The sequence below is a fragment of the Eurypyga helias genome, unplaced genomic scaffold (assembly GCF_000690775.1).
Source record: "Eurypyga helias isolate BGI_N326 unplaced genomic scaffold, ASM69077v1 scaffold506, whole genome shotgun sequence".
Lineage (NCBI taxonomy): Eukaryota > Metazoa > Chordata > Aves > Eurypygiformes > Eurypygidae > Eurypyga > Eurypyga helias.
The window spans coordinates 70,031-89,298 of NW_010256973.1; the positions used below are offsets into that span (position 1 = coordinate 70,031).

General features: G+C 37.5%; 1 protein-coding gene across 1 annotated transcript in view; it reads left to right on the plus strand.

The window, feature by feature from the left end:
- Nucleotides 1-361: 361 nt before the first annotated feature.
- Nucleotides 362-19,268, plus strand: part of MUC6 (mucin 6, oligomeric mucus/gel-forming) — a gene marked incomplete at its 3' end in the record, with an annotated part of 30,500 nt that continues 11,593 nt past the window's right edge. Inside the window, exons 1-18 of the mRNA XM_010153821.1 lie at nt 362-422; nt 2,461-2,701; nt 3,928-4,054; nt 5,240-5,327; nt 7,070-7,179; nt 7,718-7,925; nt 9,549-9,671; nt 10,644-10,764; nt 11,683-11,821; nt 11,985-12,089; nt 12,429-12,501; nt 12,747-12,884; nt 13,753-13,914; nt 14,453-14,547; nt 15,201-15,333; nt 16,237-16,486; nt 17,600-17,652; nt 17,758-17,867. Coding sequence (XP_010152123.1) covers nt 362-422; nt 2,461-2,701; nt 3,928-4,054; nt 5,240-5,327; nt 7,070-7,179; nt 7,718-7,925; nt 9,549-9,671; nt 10,644-10,764; nt 11,683-11,821; nt 11,985-12,089; nt 12,429-12,501; nt 12,747-12,884; nt 13,753-13,914; nt 14,453-14,547; nt 15,201-15,333; nt 16,237-16,486; nt 17,600-17,652; nt 17,758-17,867 — 2,337 coding nt within the window. The remainder of the gene's footprint in view (nt 423-2,460; nt 2,702-3,927; nt 4,055-5,239; nt 5,328-7,069; nt 7,180-7,717; nt 7,926-9,548; nt 9,672-10,643; nt 10,765-11,682; nt 11,822-11,984; nt 12,090-12,428; nt 12,502-12,746; nt 12,885-13,752; nt 13,915-14,452; nt 14,548-15,200; nt 15,334-16,236; nt 16,487-17,599; nt 17,653-17,757; nt 17,868-19,268) is intronic.

Genomic DNA, 19,268 nt, shown 5'->3' on the forward strand with positions numbered 1-19,268 from the left:
TTGTTTTTGTGGCAGGACACAATGCACATGTGCTGACAGTACTTTGAATAGTACCCTGTTTAAAAATTATTAAATATACAAATATTCAGCTTCCTTGTGCTCAGAATATAAATTCTTCCTGTTGTGTTTTTTCTTCCACAGCCTTTGAAGGAAATTATTGGCCCCACTTTTTTCTCCAAAAACAGAAAGAATCTCTACAAAGAAGTAAGTGACTGACCTGGTATTTAATGTTGACATTTCAACTATGAGTAACAACTCCAATCAGCATCAATTTCCTAATGAAAAAGACACTGTACAAAACACATAATAAAAATAAGTCCTTGCCTCAAGGAGCATACATTTTAAATCATTACTTTTAGAAATGCCAAATGAAGATTTTGCTATGAAAAGACAAATATGTAAAAATATGTTGCCTCGCTCTGGTAAGTTTTACACTAATTCCAAAGTGCTTTAATGTGCCATGCTGAGGTTTTGATGCCTAAGGATAGAAACTGTGAGCAGTTTAGTAGCCTTCCGCATTTAGAAATTTGCTACTGGGGTCATTTGTGTGATCAGTTTGATTTTCATTCCTGTAGATTGCTGCCTAATATTATCTAAGAATTTGGAAATGGATTCTTTTGATACTGCAAAATGCAGGAAATGAAACAAAGCTGATTGTCCATTTAGGTTGGTCCATGAGAGTATTTTAAAGGTTGCAGGTTAAAACAAATTTATGTGCAAATGGAAGATCAGAATATGGAATAGTTCTTCCTCACCTTTATAGCCAGAAACCAGTGGGGGGAGTCATGGTATGGGCAGATCTCCTCTTCAACATCCAACTGTCAATTATATTCTTAATCTGGTTTGGGGGAAAATGCAGAGGTGTAGAACAAACAGAATGATACAGAATGCAAATGTATTATAATGAGAAGTGTTTCTTTAGGCAGAAGCAGCAGACAGCAACTTGAATTAGGTGAATTCTCATTCAACATAAGCCAAAAAAAAAAAAAATCAACTCATCATCTCTATCTCCTCTCTGGTTTTACAACAAGAGGAATGATAGGGCATGGATATGCACAAATTAAAAGACAGTCCCTAGGTATCACTTAATAAAAACTGAACTCGAGACAAATATATAATCTAGTTTTAAACTTTCTTGAGTTATTAGCATTCCCATTTGCTACTTTTCTCTGATAACCTTCAAATAAAAGCAAATACTCTGAAGGCACTCCTATATTTATAGGAAGCGACACCTATTGCACTCTGACAATTGTGCAACCCCAGATAATCATTCCCTGGCTCACTCTAAAAAAGCTGGGGTTTGCTGCTCAGTGTCACTTAAGTACAATACATTAAACTAGCTGGTATTGGACACGAAGCATCAGTGATGACAATTAGCTAATTCCTCTTTTCCAGTCAGACGTTCTGGACAGCACAGAAGTGTGGAAGAGGAGTACTTTTTGCCAACAGGTATCAGCTCATTGGGAACCAATATTTTCTACATGACCTCAACAAAATCAGTATCATTCTGTATCATTTGATCATTTAGGAGTAAAAAAATGATTTTGCTTTAAAGCAGTGAATATAGATTTCAGGTAGACTCTTCTAAACTTACCTGATACTTCCTGCCTCTAAGATACCTGAGTTTCATATAACTCCATAAGCAAAAAATAATGAAAAAATGAAAAATAATGATCTGAGTCCAGAAATATATAACCAAGGACATGATTTTACTTATTTCAGGAGTTCTGTCAACTTCACAGGGACAGTTCAAATGCTTTAAGCAGGTATAGAAATACTTAACATCAAGCGCTGGAATTGTATCCCTTTTTAATATGAATCATCTCAATGTCCTAAAATCTGTCCATTCAGATGAAAAGTGATTACTTTTTAAAAATGAAAACTGATTAAAACATTCCATATATTTACAGAGCTGGCTGGAACTTTGTCACACAATCACTGAGCCAAAAAAATGGGGACTTATAAGTTGGGCTTTGAAGACAGTATTTAGATAGCTAATGCTCTGACTGTGCAAGGAATCATAATACAGTATTGCCATAGATAGCTTCAGAAATGTTGTGTCTGAGATGTTAAAGGTCTGTCTAGGAGCAAGGTGTCACCTTTGCAAACAGATTAAGCAGACTGAAATAAGAAGGTAAACCTTTATATTACCCATGAAGGGAATGGAAGGGAGCGGTAAACCTTTATATTACCCAGGAAGGGAATGGAAGGGAGCGCTCCTCTGATACAGTAAATAAGAATACTTTTCTTTGACTTCAACTATTGTTTCATTTCGTGACTTGGGATAAAACATTGTGGTTACACACACACACACAAAAAAATGGCTAGGATGTTGTTTACATAATTAATCTGAATAGAAACTTACTAGCTTTTCCTGCTATTTATATTTGAAATGGCAATCAGAATGAGTAAATAGGCTGCTGGAAGACCTAAATCCATTTTTCTCTTTCACTTTAATAGTTTTGAGCAAGGATTCCTGTTCTACCTGGGGTGGAGGGCATTTTTCAACATTTGATAAATACCAGTATGACTTCACTGGGACCTGCAACTATATCTTTGCAACTGTATGTGATGAAACCAGCCCAGACTTCAACATTCAGTTCCGCCGCGGGCTTGACAAAAAAATTGCGAGGATCATTATTGAGCTGGGACCTTCCGTGGTCATTGTTGAGAAAGGCAGCATTTCTGTCAGGAGCGTTGGGTAAGACTTTGTGCTGAATGTAAAAAAAGTGTTTAAGAAAGCAAGGAGTTATATAGCAGTTGCACTAAAGAAAACTACTTTGTGTCAAAAATGAGTGAACAAATTACAGAAGTTAGCACACCTAGCTGGTCTCAACTCCCATTTCTTCCTATCAAGCATTCATACTCCCTAGAAAAGTATTTAATTTGCAGTTATTTGAATCAAGCTCAGAGTACATTTGTGTAGGCAAAGGGATAAACTAACCTTCTCAAACCAAAACTGTTCTCACACTGAAACTACAGTCTCCTAGATATTACCAGTCTGCTTATGCTTATCTCTACTATAAGCGCAGATGAAATGGTTTATACCCTTTAGTAGGTATTAGTTGAAATTCCTGTTTTTTCTTAGAGTTTATTTGATTTAAGACTTAGTTAACTCTGAACCCTCTGTGCTAAAGATAACATGTATGTAGGATACAAGAGAAACTGAACTATACAACCAACATAGACGTATAGGAGAGGCTTAAAAAGAAGTTCTTGTGTATGAGACCACTGACTGTTCACATTATTCCAAGGATTACTATGTCCAGGAAACACCTGTTTTGCTGAGAAATTACACTGATGTGAACTTTTGGGTTCTGCATCACTTATTCTTCTAAACAGATTCTCCCATACAAGGAAACTTTGCCAGGGAAGCTTCCAGAATTTTTATCAGTTAGGCTGTGTTGAGTTTTTGCCTGTGAGCACATTCAGATACAGAAAATAATAGATTGTGGATTATCTGTATCTTATTATACTTACCTGGGTACAAAACCCTGGGTTTCTCTAATCTTACCACCTTTCAGTTGTAGCAATAATTCCAATATTAATAGGCTGTAGTTCATAGGTCTTCAGAATAATCAACAACAGTTCTACCATACAAAGTGTATTGTTACAAGTTTCTTGAAACATACTACTATACCCTAATAAAACCAAATGAAATTAAGATGCCAAGTCCTGTGCAAACATTTTCAGTAGTATAATCAGTAGGCAACCATCTACTGGAGATTATTCTGTGAAACTACAGGCATTGATTTTCAATCAACAGAAATTTTAACGTATCTTATGTTAGTTGCAAAGGGAAAAAAAAATACTATTTCATGTTGGTGCAAGTAGTCAGACTGTATGTGTATCATATCTAAAAAAGATAACCAATACCTGTATACTGTTGTTATGAAAAGGTCAGCTTCTCTTCTTGCCTTATTACAGTGTCATTAAGTTGCCTTACACCAGCAATGGAATTCAAATAGCGCCTTACGGGCGCAACACCCGTCTGGTGGCCAAGCTGATGGAAATGGAGCTAGTTGTCATGTGGAACAATGATGACTATCTCATGGTTAGTAAAATGCTCTCATGAAGCAGAAGAAAAAATTCTCGATGACAGTGGAATGAAAAGCTCTCCTTAGACTTAATGGGTGCTTTTTGCATGTGTTTACAATTTGAATACTTACTCTTTTCCTGCTTCATCCACTCATCTTGAAATAAAGAACTCTTTTTCGGTTTTTTTTTTTCTTTCCTTTTTCCTGCATGTTCCTTTCACTTCCAGCACTGGTAGTTAAAAAAAGCCACCAATGTTGTGACTTGTGGATGCTTTCACAGATTTTAAACTTTCCTTAAAGTATTCCAGCAGCTACAATATTTTGCTAAGGGGATATTGAAGTTGTTTGGAGTTGTGTGAAATTGTGTAGAATTTAATGAGGTATGCCATAGCTTTGGCATTTCTACTGTGCTTCCCCTAGACATCTTTTGGTTTCAAACACATGGTTCTACCACCTCCTTTATTTCTTTCCTTTTTCTGAATCTTTTCCTGGTTTTCCTCCAAAATCCCTGATGTATTTTAGAGCATGACCTGTGATATTAATGCCACAGAAGACACTGAATTCTAAACTGGTAACTTTGCTAAAACAGGGAGATTGTTATGTAATGAATTGTCTGGGAGATTTACAGCATTATTATCACATATATGACAGGAAATGCTGCTGTGAGGGGTACACACTATATTCTACATAGTCAGATTATTTCCTCTGATCTAAGGTTTTCATAATAATTCATTGATTGTCACCAGTAGCAATATTAGCACTATGCTGTCCAGAGCAATAGATAATTGAATAACCTTCTTCTGAAAACAGATTTTCTTCCTGTAACCTTCAGTTGCGTAAGAGAACAAACCTGAAATCTGTGCTCTGTCAACAAAGATATCAGCAAGGAAACAGCATAATTTCCTTTAATTTATTTTATTTTTTTTTTCCCCTGGCTCCTTAGAATATTATGTCCCCTCAATTCTCCAAAAATATCTTAGAATCTTATTCTTTTATTGAATCAAAAAATTGCAACAATCATTATTTTCCTATTGGAAAAAGAAGTTACTGCTTCCAAAACTTTTCCACTATCCAAGTCACTGAAATTAATGAGAAAGATCACCTTTAATTGGATCCTTGAACTGAATTTTTTTGAGAAAGGTAATGCTGTATAGATCATTTTGCTTATGGTGATCCTTTTTAACGTGTTTATTTTATTTTAGGTTTTGACTGAAAAAAAATATATGGGGAAAACCTGTGGAATGTGTGGAAATTATGATGGTTATGAATTGAATGAATTTGTGAATGAAGGTAAGATCTAGGGACAGGCCAGATGGAAGGAGAACTAGTTAAACTAGTTGAGTTGACTAAACTGAGTCAAGGTGGGAATTTCATACTCTGCTAATGTCGCTCTGACTGCTCACTCAGATTCAGAATTGAGTAAGGCATTCCCATAGGTCACCAACATACCTATCATGATTATTATTATTTGCTATGATGATAATATTGTGGGTTCCACAGGCAAGTGATAAGGACTCTTACATTTCAGAAACCGGTGTTAAGGATCACACTCTCTTTCACCTAACTTTCATTCTAGGTTGATAGTAAGGGACAGTGAGAGAAATTATTACGTTAGGCAGAAGCAAGAATGAAGCTGTAATGAAAATAACATAGTGGACAAGAACATTAACAAGTAGCATGTCCCAATAAAGGTGGATCTTCAGAACAAAACAGTTGGAGCTGAGGACCTGACACCTGCACTATATGTGGTTTGGGGGGTTCAGTTCAGAGTCACTCGGATCTGGGCTATTGAACTTATGCCCATGAGCAGTTGGAGCTCATCACACATACTCTTGGAGTACATCTTCTGGCTTGGTTTCATCTTAAAGGAGATCTGTATGCCAAGAGCACTCTGCAATGGAAATCAAATGCTACGGAGTAGGGATGTTTGGAAGACTTGCTTTAAAAGCACACTGTTAATATGAACTGCAGTGCTAGTGTGGAGACATGACATTGCACAATTTCAGATCAACACAGCCAGGTGCAGTTTTCTGTACACATCAAAGGAAAGAGTTCTAAAAAGCATACAATATTTTTTTGGAGTTGTGATGAGTTTAACTTCACATGTAGGGGAAAATATAAGAGTGGGGGGTGAAAAGAAGAGGTATTAATTAGCAGCTGGAAAAAAATAACACAACTGGCAGGAAAACAGTAGCAGCTGGTATCATGTAAGGTAGTAGATGTCATAGATCAGGAAATAGCTCAGAGACATTATCAAAGTGATAGAAGTATGCTTTACTGAATGGACTCCAGGTAAAGAGCTGTGCTGGTTTTGGCTGGTATAGAGTTAATTTTTTCACGGTAGCTAGTAGAAGGCTATGTTTTGGATTTGTGGTGAGAAAACTGTTGATAAAACATTGAAGTTTTTAGTGTGAGACTATGTTTTGAATTTGTTTTGAAAAGAATGTTGATAACACAGTTATTCTCAAGCAATATTTATATTAAACGAAGGGCTTTTTCAGTTTCTCATGCTGCCTCTGCCTCCCAGATGGGAGGAGACACAGCCCAGAGACCTGATGAAGCTGACCAAAAGGACATTTCATGATATCAAATGTCATGCTTGGTATATAAGCTGGGGGAGTTGGCTGCGAGGGGCAATCACTTCTCTGGGAATAGACCAGTGTAATTTCATTACATGTTATTATTAGTAGTAACATTATTAGTAGTATTTTCATTGCATCATAGTAGTAGTGTCATTATTTTATTTCATTTATTTTCAATTATTAAACTGTTCTTATATCAAGCCACAAGTATTCTTATATCTTTTTTCCTCTGATTCTCTCCCCCATCCCACTGGGGGAGGGGATAGGTGAGCGAGTGGCTGTGTGGTGCTTAGTTGCTGACTGGGGCTAGGTAGTTGTTATCATCAAGTAGATTCATTAGGAAGTCCTTTCACAGTCAAAGTGTAGAATTTGATTTTGCTATCCGACAGCAACAATTACACAAATCCATGTGGGCTTTTTCCTGACAAATTATAACCCTTCAATTTACAGGTAAATTGCTGGATACATATAAATTTGCTGCATTACAAAAAATGGATGATCCATCAGAGATCTGCCTGTCTGAGGAGATATCAATTTCCACCGTTCCTCACAAAAAATATGTAAGAAAGATCTTCTTGGCTTTTCTGCAGCACAATTCCTAATAGAGGTGGAAAGATATAAACCAGCAACAGAGAGAGAGTGGTTTCATAAAACTGACTTCCATGAAAATGGATAAAGTCAAAATTTGTATAGCATGATATGATGAATGAAAGGAGTTCTGTGCATTAAGATACATTTTGAAAAAGGCCTGTGGGCATTTCTGAGGGTGGATTTATATCACTTATACAAACCTACCAGCATTTAGCTACAGCTTTCTGAGATTTCATGCAGGTCATTACAGGATAGTCATGGAAACCAGTGAAGCCTTAAAGAACATACTGTTAAACAACTAGAAACCTAACATTATAAGCTGTACAGTCTTGAAGACCTTAAATGATGCTTTAAACATGTTGCCATATAATATCATTCATAACAGGGCCAAACACTTTCAACTGCAATCACTTCCAGCCCTAGGTGAAAAGAAAATCAGCAAACCCAATACATGTTTCACATGGGGGAAACACTGCTAAGAACAATTTTCTTTCTCTTTTCATTTAGGCCATGATCTGCTCTCAGCTACTTAACTTGGTCTCCCCAACCTGCAGTGTGCCTAAGGATGGATTTGTCATTCGTTGCCAGCTTGATATGCAGGACTGCAGTGAACCAGGACAAAACAATTGCACTTGCTCTACACTATCAGAGTATTCAAGGCAATGTGCCATGTCCCATCAAATGGTCTTCAACTGGAGAACTGAAAACTTCTGCTGTAAGTTGAATTGTTTTATTTGTAGGAGATTGTACTTAACACTGCTGTATCTTACATAGCGGGAGAATGATGATTAACTGGAGTTTAAATCAACAGATAGAAAAGTCTCTACTGTCTACAATATCAAACATACTGTTTTCTTACAAGAACAACAGTGATCTTTGGTAAAGCATTAAGGGGAGCATGGAAACCTTGAAGGTGAAGGAGGAAGCATGAATACTGCTTCTACATCTAGATCAGTGACCATAAAAGAAAGAAACATCCGGCAAGTGAAATCACTTTAATTTCTCAGACTACCAAAAGAAGGCTGCTCTCTCTTAGTACAGGCTTTGGGTTTTTTTGGTTTTGTTTTTGGTTGGGTTTTTTTTTTCATTATTGCACTTAGCAAATTAGCCAGTGAAGAGAGAGAACTTTTCAATGGCCTCTGAAGTCTTTGAACCATTCTGCTAAGAATTGACATAACCCCTTTTATTCACAAGAAATTTTCAGTAGTCCATTTTCAGAAGCCTGAAACCTCCTTAATTACAACTACTGATTGAAAGCAAATAGGAGGCAAATCTTCCATTCCTCTCAAAGCTGTACCTGATTATCCACACCTTTTTTCAAGTGCTTATTTGTTATCAAAGTTCTGATTCACTTTTTGCAGTCTTTTTTAATCCATCTGAAACTTCAGACTAAAGTCAGTGGTATGTAGCAGGATTCCTTGTTTCATAAGAGAACACACTGATCATAAAAAAAAAAAGTCAAAAGTAACTTAAATTTATGGTCTGATTTCTAAACCAGCTCACACATTAAATTACCAGAAATGCAGCTCATGTTGAAAATAGAGAAACTTTCAAAATGACCTTGCTTAATATGATATTGCCCTTCAGAAGCATATAATTTAATCATATTTTTATTTATCTTTCATATGAATATATGAAGCAAATTTGTAAAATAAACTGCTTTGACATTGATACATTTCTCCTTATCTCCTCATTCTTATTGTGTTTCAAAAAGCTTTTCAAAAAGATTGGCTACAATTTAGATTTTAGCGTAAGATTAGTGAAATTCCAGTTCAGTTATATTCCTGAAATAGTTTAACTTGCCATAGTCTATTGTCTCACCATTGTTACTTATGCGGTCCTGCATCATTTGTTCATCCTGCATCTCCAATGTCATGTTCTTCTATTCTCCTTTTGATCTTCACATACTGGTTTCACTCTTGATTTTTTGTTTTGTGTTTAACATGGAGTTTTCTTTCAATCTTCCCTCATATGTACTGAAAACGTTCCCTCCTAAGCTCCATTATTGTCCCCGAAGCTTTCAAATTGCACTTCTTTCTAAAATAATTTTTCCTCTTCTCCAAGATTATCTCTCTTACATAAATTGGTAACCCATTTTATTCTTTGGTTAGTCTGCAATTGGCTTTAATCCTTCAAAACTGTGAACTCCTCATGGCATTTTAAAGATTCATATAAATATTAGTAAGGTACATTCTGTGATAGTACTCAGATTAGTATGGAGGCAGGGTAAGAGAATGTTAGTGCAGAAAGTCACAAGCTCTTCTCCATCTTAGGTGGTAGATAAGAGATTCTTCTGTTTACAATTCAGAAATCTTAGCACTTTCACTATTTGTTGCAGCTGTGGGAAGATGTTCTGCTAATCAAATCTATGAGGAATGTGGGTCTCCGTGTATTAAAACCTGTTCCAACCCAGAGTACAGCTGTTCCAGTCACTGTACCTATGGTTGCTTTTGTCCAGAAGGTATCATTTCTGTATTCATCATATCCTAAATAGGTCATACAAATGTTTTCAGCATATATCCAGTCAAGTGGAATGGATTTCTTAATAATGAACTAGCAGTGCATTTCAGGGCATTCTGCTGCTAGGACTGCCATTTCTCGGGTAACATAATATGACTGGAGTCTTGAATAATCATGGTCCTTAAAGGTCCTTGGTCACTATTCACAAGAACAGAGTTCTGAAGGCATTTTCCTCTCCAGTGTGTGATACATGATGGGATAATTATATGCTACCTGCTTGAAGTTCTATACTATAACACTCAGTGAGGAAGTTTAATTAATTTCCTACCCCAAACAGTTATCTAGACTTTCAGGACACCAGCAAGAGGTAGCATACTTCAGAGAAGTTCTGCAGTATTGTGGGAATTTTGTAAAATCCCTTTAAAATAGTTCAAGATAAACTTCCCACCAAAATTCTGATTATGACTATTATTTGCATATTGTTTTGAAATTTCAGAACTGAAATATCCTCCAAGGTTACTGTGATGTATGTACTCACATCAATATGATCACCATTTTATAGCAGTCGAAAGTGCTGTGAGTTACATATTTAAACCTAGACCATGTACTCTAGGAAACAGGATGTGTCCACCCTTCAAAATCCCCGACTTAATGAGAGGGTCATAGCAAAAAAAACCCCAAAAACCCCCAACCAACCAGAACATTCAAGCTTACTGTTATTTCAAATTAAGTTCAAATTTCAAATGAAGATAATTGTCTGCACTTTCAAATGAAAAGTAGCCAATCGCTGTTATCACTTGTGAAGAGTCAGTTTTATTTTAATTAAGAGAAAATGTCCAGCACATTATATCTCTAAGTATGGGCACTGGCTGTGCAAACATAGAATTCTCAAGATAATTTTGGAAAGCATTCAAACTATAATACCTTTGGTGCTAAGTAAGGGCACAGACAAGTATTTAACCTTCTTTGGCAGGAACTGTTCTTGATGACATCTCAAAGAATCGAACGTGTGTCCACATTCAGCAGTGTCCGTGTACACTGAATGGGAAGATATATGCTCCTGGTGAGACAATGAAAGCAGCATGTAGGACCTGGTGAGTAGCAACAGGCACTTTCATGAAAAGATGGAGAGTATCACCAAGCAATTGGAAAATTTAGCTTTAACTTCTTGGATGACATCTGCAAATGTGTCATATCATCTCTGAGTCCACCTTCATCAAGTGCCACAAATCATACGTTTCTAGTTGAAGATATACATGTCTCATTTCCTGGTTAATCTGTACAAATATACATATAGATATTAATATGTGGCTCCTTCAGGCCACACGAAACAGTAGCATTTTTATGTCCCTTGTGAAAGCAGAGATAAAATTAGTACAAAACAAATATCCAGTACTTACTATTTCTTGCTGGCAATCTCAGCATTTCTGATCACCAAATCAGCACTGAAAATTAAATTTCTGTTTTGAAATAGAAGATAATTACTCAAGACAATATTTTTTTAATTTGGAAGGTGGTTTTTTTTTTTAAGTGGAATTTTTTTGAGTGTTACTTCTCTTGCTAGCATAATTCTAATAAATTAAATAAAGGATAAGTAATGGAATTTGATCCTCAGAACTATAACAATGAACGCACTTTTCATGATTAATCAATTCAGGAAAGTTTACTGACTATCTGTACAAGAGTTCAGCAACTTTGAAGTAAGACGAACAACTTCAACAGGTATACATAGACAAAGAAAATCACAGCATAGGAGGTTCAAGGGGAAAGGTGATACAAATCACAACTTCCATTATTAGGAAGGAGTTGACTTTTTAGAGTGTAATGAAAAGAAATTTCAAAACAGTGGAAACGAAAGTTCAGGATGCATATGTATGTTACACTGTTCACTAACCAATTTTGCATGTTGATCAGCTACAGCAAAAAGCCCAGACAGGAGGATCAGATCCTCTGCTGGTAAATAATGCCTTAGTATGAGAATAACCTTATACAGAATTTCTTGTTTTCCTTAGTAAATGTACGATGGGTCAATGGAACTGCAAAGACTTGCCCTGCCCTGGAAGATGTTCGCTAGAAGGAGGCTCCTTTGTTACTACATTTGATTCTAGATCATACAGGTTCCATGGGGTTTGCACTTATATTCTTATGAAGGTAATTTCCTGCAGTCCAGAAACACACAATATCAAATGGATATATTTTAGTCTGTCTTTGGTTTGCTATTGGAACGCAAACTGCTGTCTTCCTATGATATACACTTATTCTACAAATCACTGTTATCCTGACACAGACTTCCCTTTTTGCTGCATTCCTCCAGAGTTCCAGCCTGCCACACAATGGAACCCTAATGGCTGTATATGAAAAGTCTGGTTATTCTCATTCTGAGACTTCACTCAGTGGTATAATTTACCTGTCTGCAAAGGTAAGTATTTCCTGCACAGGTTCTATCCAGCATTTCAGTAACCAGATTAGCAAAACTCCTAAAGTTATTGCTTTAAGTAGCCAGAAAAATTATGGGGAGAGATAGTAAAGATATGTTCCAATTCATGCATACACAGTAAAGATCTCTGTTGCCACATCAACTCGGGAAGTTATTTTCAAAGGGAAAACTGAAAGCAGTGTGGAATAACATGTGAGTAAAAGCTGCAATCAATCTTTTCCTGTTATATACGTCACTGATGATACAGTTGCTTGAGTTAAAGAACATATGAATACCATCAGTACAGGTAGTTACTTCTCATTCCATGTCCTTTTCTTACAGGACAAAATTGTGATTTCTCAGAATGAACTCCTTACTGATGATGATGAACTTAAGCGGCTACCTTACAAATCAGGTAAAGAAGAATGAATGTACATAAAATCCAAATTGCATTAAATGTCTGTTTTATACAACCCAGCATCTTTTCTCGCACAATTTCCAATAGCAGAGGTTTTCAAGGAAGGTTAAAATCTTTTGCTCTGTGGATAGTTGTGTGTGGAAGAAGTCTGGTAGACAAAATGCTAGAATACTTACATAGGCATTAAAATCATTACTTGCAATATCAAAGTCTCTTATTTCTAAATATCCTTCTTCTTTTAGGAGACATCACTATTTTCAGACAATCCTCAATATACATTCAAATGTATACAACCTTTGGGCTGGAAGTTGTAGTTCAAACATCACCTGTGTTCCAGGCCTATGTGAAAGTTGGATCACAATTCAAAGGCAGAACCCTAGGTAAGAAATCTACTCCCCATGACAAGGAGAAAATGTAGGGAGTGTTATTTTGAAAACTTAGTACTCATCCTTTAAGGAACAAACTTTCTTCTCTGGATTCAAATAAAAAAGAACAAAAATATCTGCACTGGAAAACTGATGTGCCAAGAATTTTTTTCCACTAACAACTTCAAAATTAATCAAAGAAATTAGATGGATGACATTTTTCATGTGTAATGTAATGCTGCTCTACACATGTTTTATGTGTGTCTTTTTGAGTATGTGCTTTACTACACAATGACAGGGCAACAGATTAGTCTGTAAGGTCTCTGCCTCTTGGGAGTATTTTGAATGCACTGCATGATGACTGTAAACACAATGAGCCTAAACATCTAAAAGCTTCTCAGCTGTTAAGAACCAGATGGAGATGTTGATGTTTATTGCACAGTAACATCAGTCACGAAGGCATAACCTGCATTCTAATTATCTTGGGGGAAGTACAGAGGGGCTGTACCTTTTAAAAAAGTCTAAATGTATATTGTTTGTCATTACAGATTCTATATACATAAGAAAACACGTGTAACTGCAGAAGTTTTTCATGGCCTTTCTCTTTTACATGAATTAAAGCCACTGAAAAAGCCTTTTTTCTGGAAACGACAAAAAAATCTATATGAATTTGTCACTGAATAGAAGTGGACAGTCTTGAGAAGGCAGAGGCTCAGTAACTGAATGTGTACATTACCAAGATTCTCTGGCTACTTGACCTATAGTATTCACTGACAATCCACATAGAACATTTGACTCAGGTTTTTTGCTATTATACAATGAAACATAGAACATTGTGTACAGATTCGTTTTCAGCTACCTCTTGTATTTCTGCTGTTACTAGGTTTGTGTGGCAATTACAATGGAGACACTACAGATGACTTCATGACTAGCATGGATATCACTGAAGGGACAGCCTCCCTGTTCGTAGATTCCTGGAGGGCAGGAAATTGCCATCCTGCTTTAGAGAGAGATACTGACCCTTGTGCTTTGAGTCAACTGAACAGTAAGTAGATGATCCTGTTGTAACTGGTCTATCCAGCTAGCTGTGCCTGATACTTTAATAAGTCCCTATCAGGGAAATGAGAGAGTTTGAGAAACAGAAACTGAGATAATTGAACATCACAAATTCTGTCACCAACAAGACATTTCTGATTTCTAGAATACGTATCTAGTGGAAGCTTTTCACATCCCTTTCTAGAGATCTGGGATTGAGATAATGAATCAGAGGGTTTTGGTCTTATTTCCAGTGAAATTGCAATGTTCAGGGATGTTTTAGATTTGTTCAGCAGTGCTGTGACTGAAGTCCGGGCTTTTCCTTTTCAAGTCTCTGTTGCTACTGGTCTTTGAAAAAAGGGGGGGGAAAAAAAGGAATAGCCCTACGGAGCTGTTTGAACAAAGGTATAGTCTGCAAGCTAACAAGCTAAGTTGTCCTTTTGTTAAATCCATCATTGCCAAAAGCTCAGCTAGAGTAGTGTGTCCAGGTTTTTTTTCACTTCTTTTTCCTAACTTTTTGTTTAATGTCCATTATTTACTTCCATTAGAAATATCTGCTGAGACTCATTGCTCCATTCTTACGAAGAAGGGTACAGTGTTTGAGAAATGCCATGCTGTGGTGAACCCTATTCCTTTCTACAAGGTAGGAAATTGTGATAGATGGTGTACAGAGAGAGTCCAAATATGGATCAGAATGTACATATAGAGTATCCCACTCATGTGAATCAGCAATGCATTGAAGCTAAGGATCAAGTGTGGGTTTGAAAATTATGTCTCCACCACGCTAAAAGTCTGGTCATAGGCACTAGTCTCATCCTTATGAATCAGAAGGAGGTTTTGCTCATGCTGCAGTTCTTCATGTCAACACCTTTAAATACGCAAAGTGTTGATTTTTGCATATGCATAACCAAGCATATTTGCCAATCTCCACAAAGCATTTTGAAAATTAAAAATTAAAAGCAGACAATAAACAAAGGCATTTTTTAGGTAGTAAGCATATTATATTCATGTCAATCAAGCAATTAATGTGATCTTTTAAATCAGTTTTACTTATGCAATAACATGTATTTTGCATGACTTACCTCTGCAATTCAGCATAGAATCATTTAGGCTGGAAAAGACCTTTACAGTCATAGAGTCCAACTGTAAATCTAACACTGCCAAGTCCACCACTAAATGTCCACCATGTCCCTAAGCACCACATCTACACATCTTTTAAATACCTCCAGGGTTTAGCACCTCTGAATGTCTGCTCCCCAGTAACAGTAACAATACTCTCCATGTATTGGGTTTCAGAGATGTGTCTATCAAGCCTGTAATTATGAAGAGACTTTTCCTTATATTTGTTCTGCTTTGGGATCGTATGCACGGACATGCAGTTCAATGGGTTTAATCCTTGAGAACTGGAGAAACATTATGGACAATTGTAGTAAGTAACTGAACCAACTTTTAATAGTCTGCCATCAGAGGAATGTATGCATACAGCTCTATCTGTTTCTATTTAGAATATTCCCATCTTTGAATCACTTAGGACAAAACTGAGTAAGAGGCAGAACGTATTTTAAAACTACATTAGCCATTAGAAGGTAACTACTTATTGCTCAAGTAGGCCAACCAGCAGGTGTAAAAGCCATCTTCCCAGGAGCTGCTGATTTTACAGGTGTGTCATAACACAACAAAACCCATAAAGGGTAAAGCAGTATTTTAAACAGAGTCCAAATCACCTTAAGAGCAATGAGCAAAGTAGTGAACAGAAAGACAAGGAAAGCAGATAAGGGATAACAGATATCCAACTTTGGAATACCCTTCTATTGTGTTTCAGAAAAGGATTGTTATTTTAAGACTACATGAAAAAGATTACACATATGCTTTAAGATGAGCATGTGAATGCTTCCAGGACTTGAGAATTAAATGATGGAATAGACAGATAAATAAAACTATATTGTACTGTAAGGTGAGAAAGAACTAGGAAAACCACTGGTTGTGAATGTGATTTTGCTATTATGCAGCTTCAACAGAGGCACAGGCTTCACAGTTACTCAAAAATACATTGGTATTTCTGCAAAGCTTCTCTTTGCATTATTTTATTCCAAGATACACGAAGAAGCAAGAAGATATTTAACCTCCATAAAAATTCCAAACAGCTACATTGTTGGTGTTAATCCCTGGCATGCAGTATTTTTTGCTAGAGCTCCATATCCACAATACAATAGTAAGCATTAAGTGTTGAAGCTGTTGACACGATATATGCTGCACATTGAGCACAGTTATCTTTCACAAGGAAGAGGAAAAGTAAATTAAGTTTAACATACACTCTTGTCTTGTTTTACAGCCATTACTTGTACTGGCAATCAAACATTCAGCTACAACACTCAGGCATGTGACAGGACGTGCTTGTCACTCTCCAACCGAGCCCTGGAATGTCATCCAACTGACATCCCTATTGACGGCTGCCATTGTTCTGAAGGAATGTACTTGAACCACAAGAATGAGTGTGTTCGTAAATCTCATTGTCCCTGCTATTTTGAAGATCGAAAGTACATCTTGCCTGACCAGTCGATAATGGCTGGTGGGATTACCTGGTAAGTGTGTCAAATAAGAATTATGAAACTGAAAATGTGTCTCTGTTGAGGGTTAACAGCAGTAACCAGCTAAGCACCACTCAGCCACTTACTCCACTTCAGCCAGATGGGAAGTGAATCAGGAGGGCAAAAGCAAAAAAAATGGTGGGTTGAGATAAAGACAGTTTAATAAGAAAATATAAGCTTATTTAATAAGCAGAGAGGCATGCGCAATCAAAGCTAAGTAAGGAATTAATTCACTACTTCCTGTCAGCAGGCAGATGTTTAGACATTTCCAGGAGAGCGTGACTTTGTCATGCATAATGGTCACTTATGACTAGCGGAAGACAAGTGCCATAACTCTGAACATTCCTCCTTCCTCCTTCTTTACCTGAGCTTTTATTGCTGACCATGTTGTATGGTATGGGATATCTCTTTGGTCAGTTCAGGTCAGCTGTCCTGGCTGTTTCACCTACCAGCTTCTTGTGCACTCCCAGCTTACTGGCAGGGCAGCATGAGAAGCAGAGACAGCCTTGACACTGCCCAGCAATAGCTAAACCAGTGTCATATTATCAACACTGTTTTGCTCATAAATCCAAAACATAGCACCACCAAGCTTCTACAAAGAAAATTAACTCAATTCCAGCCAAACCCAGTACAGTTTCCTTTACTTTTAATAGCAAAGGTTTCTTTTCTAAGATATCTTTTTTGCCCTTTCCTAAAATATGAAGTTTCTTAAACGAACAAAATCATTTGACTTATAATAAGCTTGGAAATGTTAAGGTAAAAATTAGAAAATAATAGGTAAGATCTGATTATTTATAGCAGGAGATTTTATCAGCAACATCCAGACAGCTATATACAAACCTCAAAAATTACTTGACCGGCCACCATAACAGTGAATGGCCTACTATTCACTTTCAAAACTGATGTTAATATGTACTAAAAAAAGTAAAGAGAAGCAGGTTGATTCATGTTCCATTTTGAAGGATGAGGAGAAGGTAGTAACATAAATGAAACATTTCCAAAGGTGAGAAACATGAAGCCATTTTGCAAAATAGTAAGATTCCTTTCTTAGGAGAGAATTGCACTGAAATTCCTTCCCCCTCCCACCCCTCTTCTTTTTTTCCCCAGCTACTGCGTTAATGGGAGGCTAAGTTGCACAGGCAAACCTCAAAATCCTGCAGGTATGGGTCTGATATAATTTACCTAGAAACACATTCTTTTCTGCTATGTTGTAAAATTGCTACTTCACAATCTCTCCAATATTTGTTTTTATTCCTTTTTCCTAGAAAGCTGCAAAGCTCCTAAGAAATATGTGTCATGCTCTGACAATTTAGAAAATAAGTATGGAGCTGCATGTGCCCCCACCTGTCAGATGCTGGCTACTGGAATTGAATGTGTGAGTTCCACAGCTCTGGGATATTTATCTTCAAATTCGTCAGGCACGATCTGCCCTTGGTGAAGCCATGTTGGCTGTCACCAATCAGCTCCTCATTCTCCATGTGCCTTAGCATGGTTTCCAGGAGGATCTGCTCCATGATCTTGCTAGGCAAGATGAAACTGACTGGCCTGTAGTTCCCCAGATCTCCCTTTATTCCCTTTTTAAAGGTGGGGGTTATAGATGAAACTGACTGGCCTGTAGTTCCCCAGATCTCCCTTTATTCCCTTTTTAAAGGTGGGGGTTATGTTTCCCTTTTTCCAATCAGTGGGAACTTCACCAGACTGCCACAACTTCTCAAATATGTTGGATAGAATTTTTGCAACCTCATCCACCAGTACCCTGGGGACTCACGGATGAATTTCATCAGGTCTCATGGACCTGTGCATGCATCTTCAAGATCCTCAGGTGCTCCAGAACCTGATCCTCCCTAACCATTCGCCATTCTCCCAGTCCCTGCCCTTGTCTTCTGCAAGTTGGGATATATGGCTTATGCCCTTGCCAGTGAAGGCTGAGGTAAAAAAAATCATGGAGCACCTCAGCCTTCTCTGTATCCTGGGAAACCAGCTCTCCTGTTTCCCTCTGGACAGCGCCCACATTTTTCCTGGTCTTCCTTTCGTTGCCTATGTACCTATAAAAGCTTTTATGGTTGCCTTTGATGTCCCTGGCCAGGTTTAATCCTATCAGGGCTTTTGCTTTCCTAACCTGATCTCTGCTTCTTGGACAATTTCTCTGTATTCCTCCCAGGCTACCTGTCCCTGCTATCCCACCATGTCTCCATGATGCCAATGAGACCACAGCCCCGCAGATGTGCACACGTCTCTAACTCCTCTTGTTCAGTTCCCATGCTCCATGTGTTCACACAGAGGCATTTAGGAAGTGCCCACGATGAAGCTGGCTTGCTGACTGGAGCAGCTGGAATTCCCTTGTCTTGTTCCCCAGGTGCTCTCCTGCTGACCTGTGGTCCTTCTCCAGGCTCTAGGCATCTGTTAGTGGCAGTGGCCTCCAACTGGCAGGAATGGGATGGGCTAAGGTTCCCCCCCCCCAGCCACTTTAGTTTAAAGCCCTCTTTATCAGCTTGGCAAGCCTTTGCTGGAAGGCGTTCTTTCCCTTTTCAGTCATATGTACCCCATCATCTGCCAGTAGACCAGGTTTCTCAAAGCAAGACTCTTGGTGTAAGTAGCCAAATACCTTACAACTTAAGTGAAACAAGTTCAATTGACTAGTATATTAGTATGAGAAAAATCACAAAATTGAAGTCAAGTCAAAATTAGAACTTACACAGGTTCACTCTTGACACTATTCACATACAAGATAAAATGCATCTCATGTGTCTTTTCATTTTGCAATCTGTTGATCTCT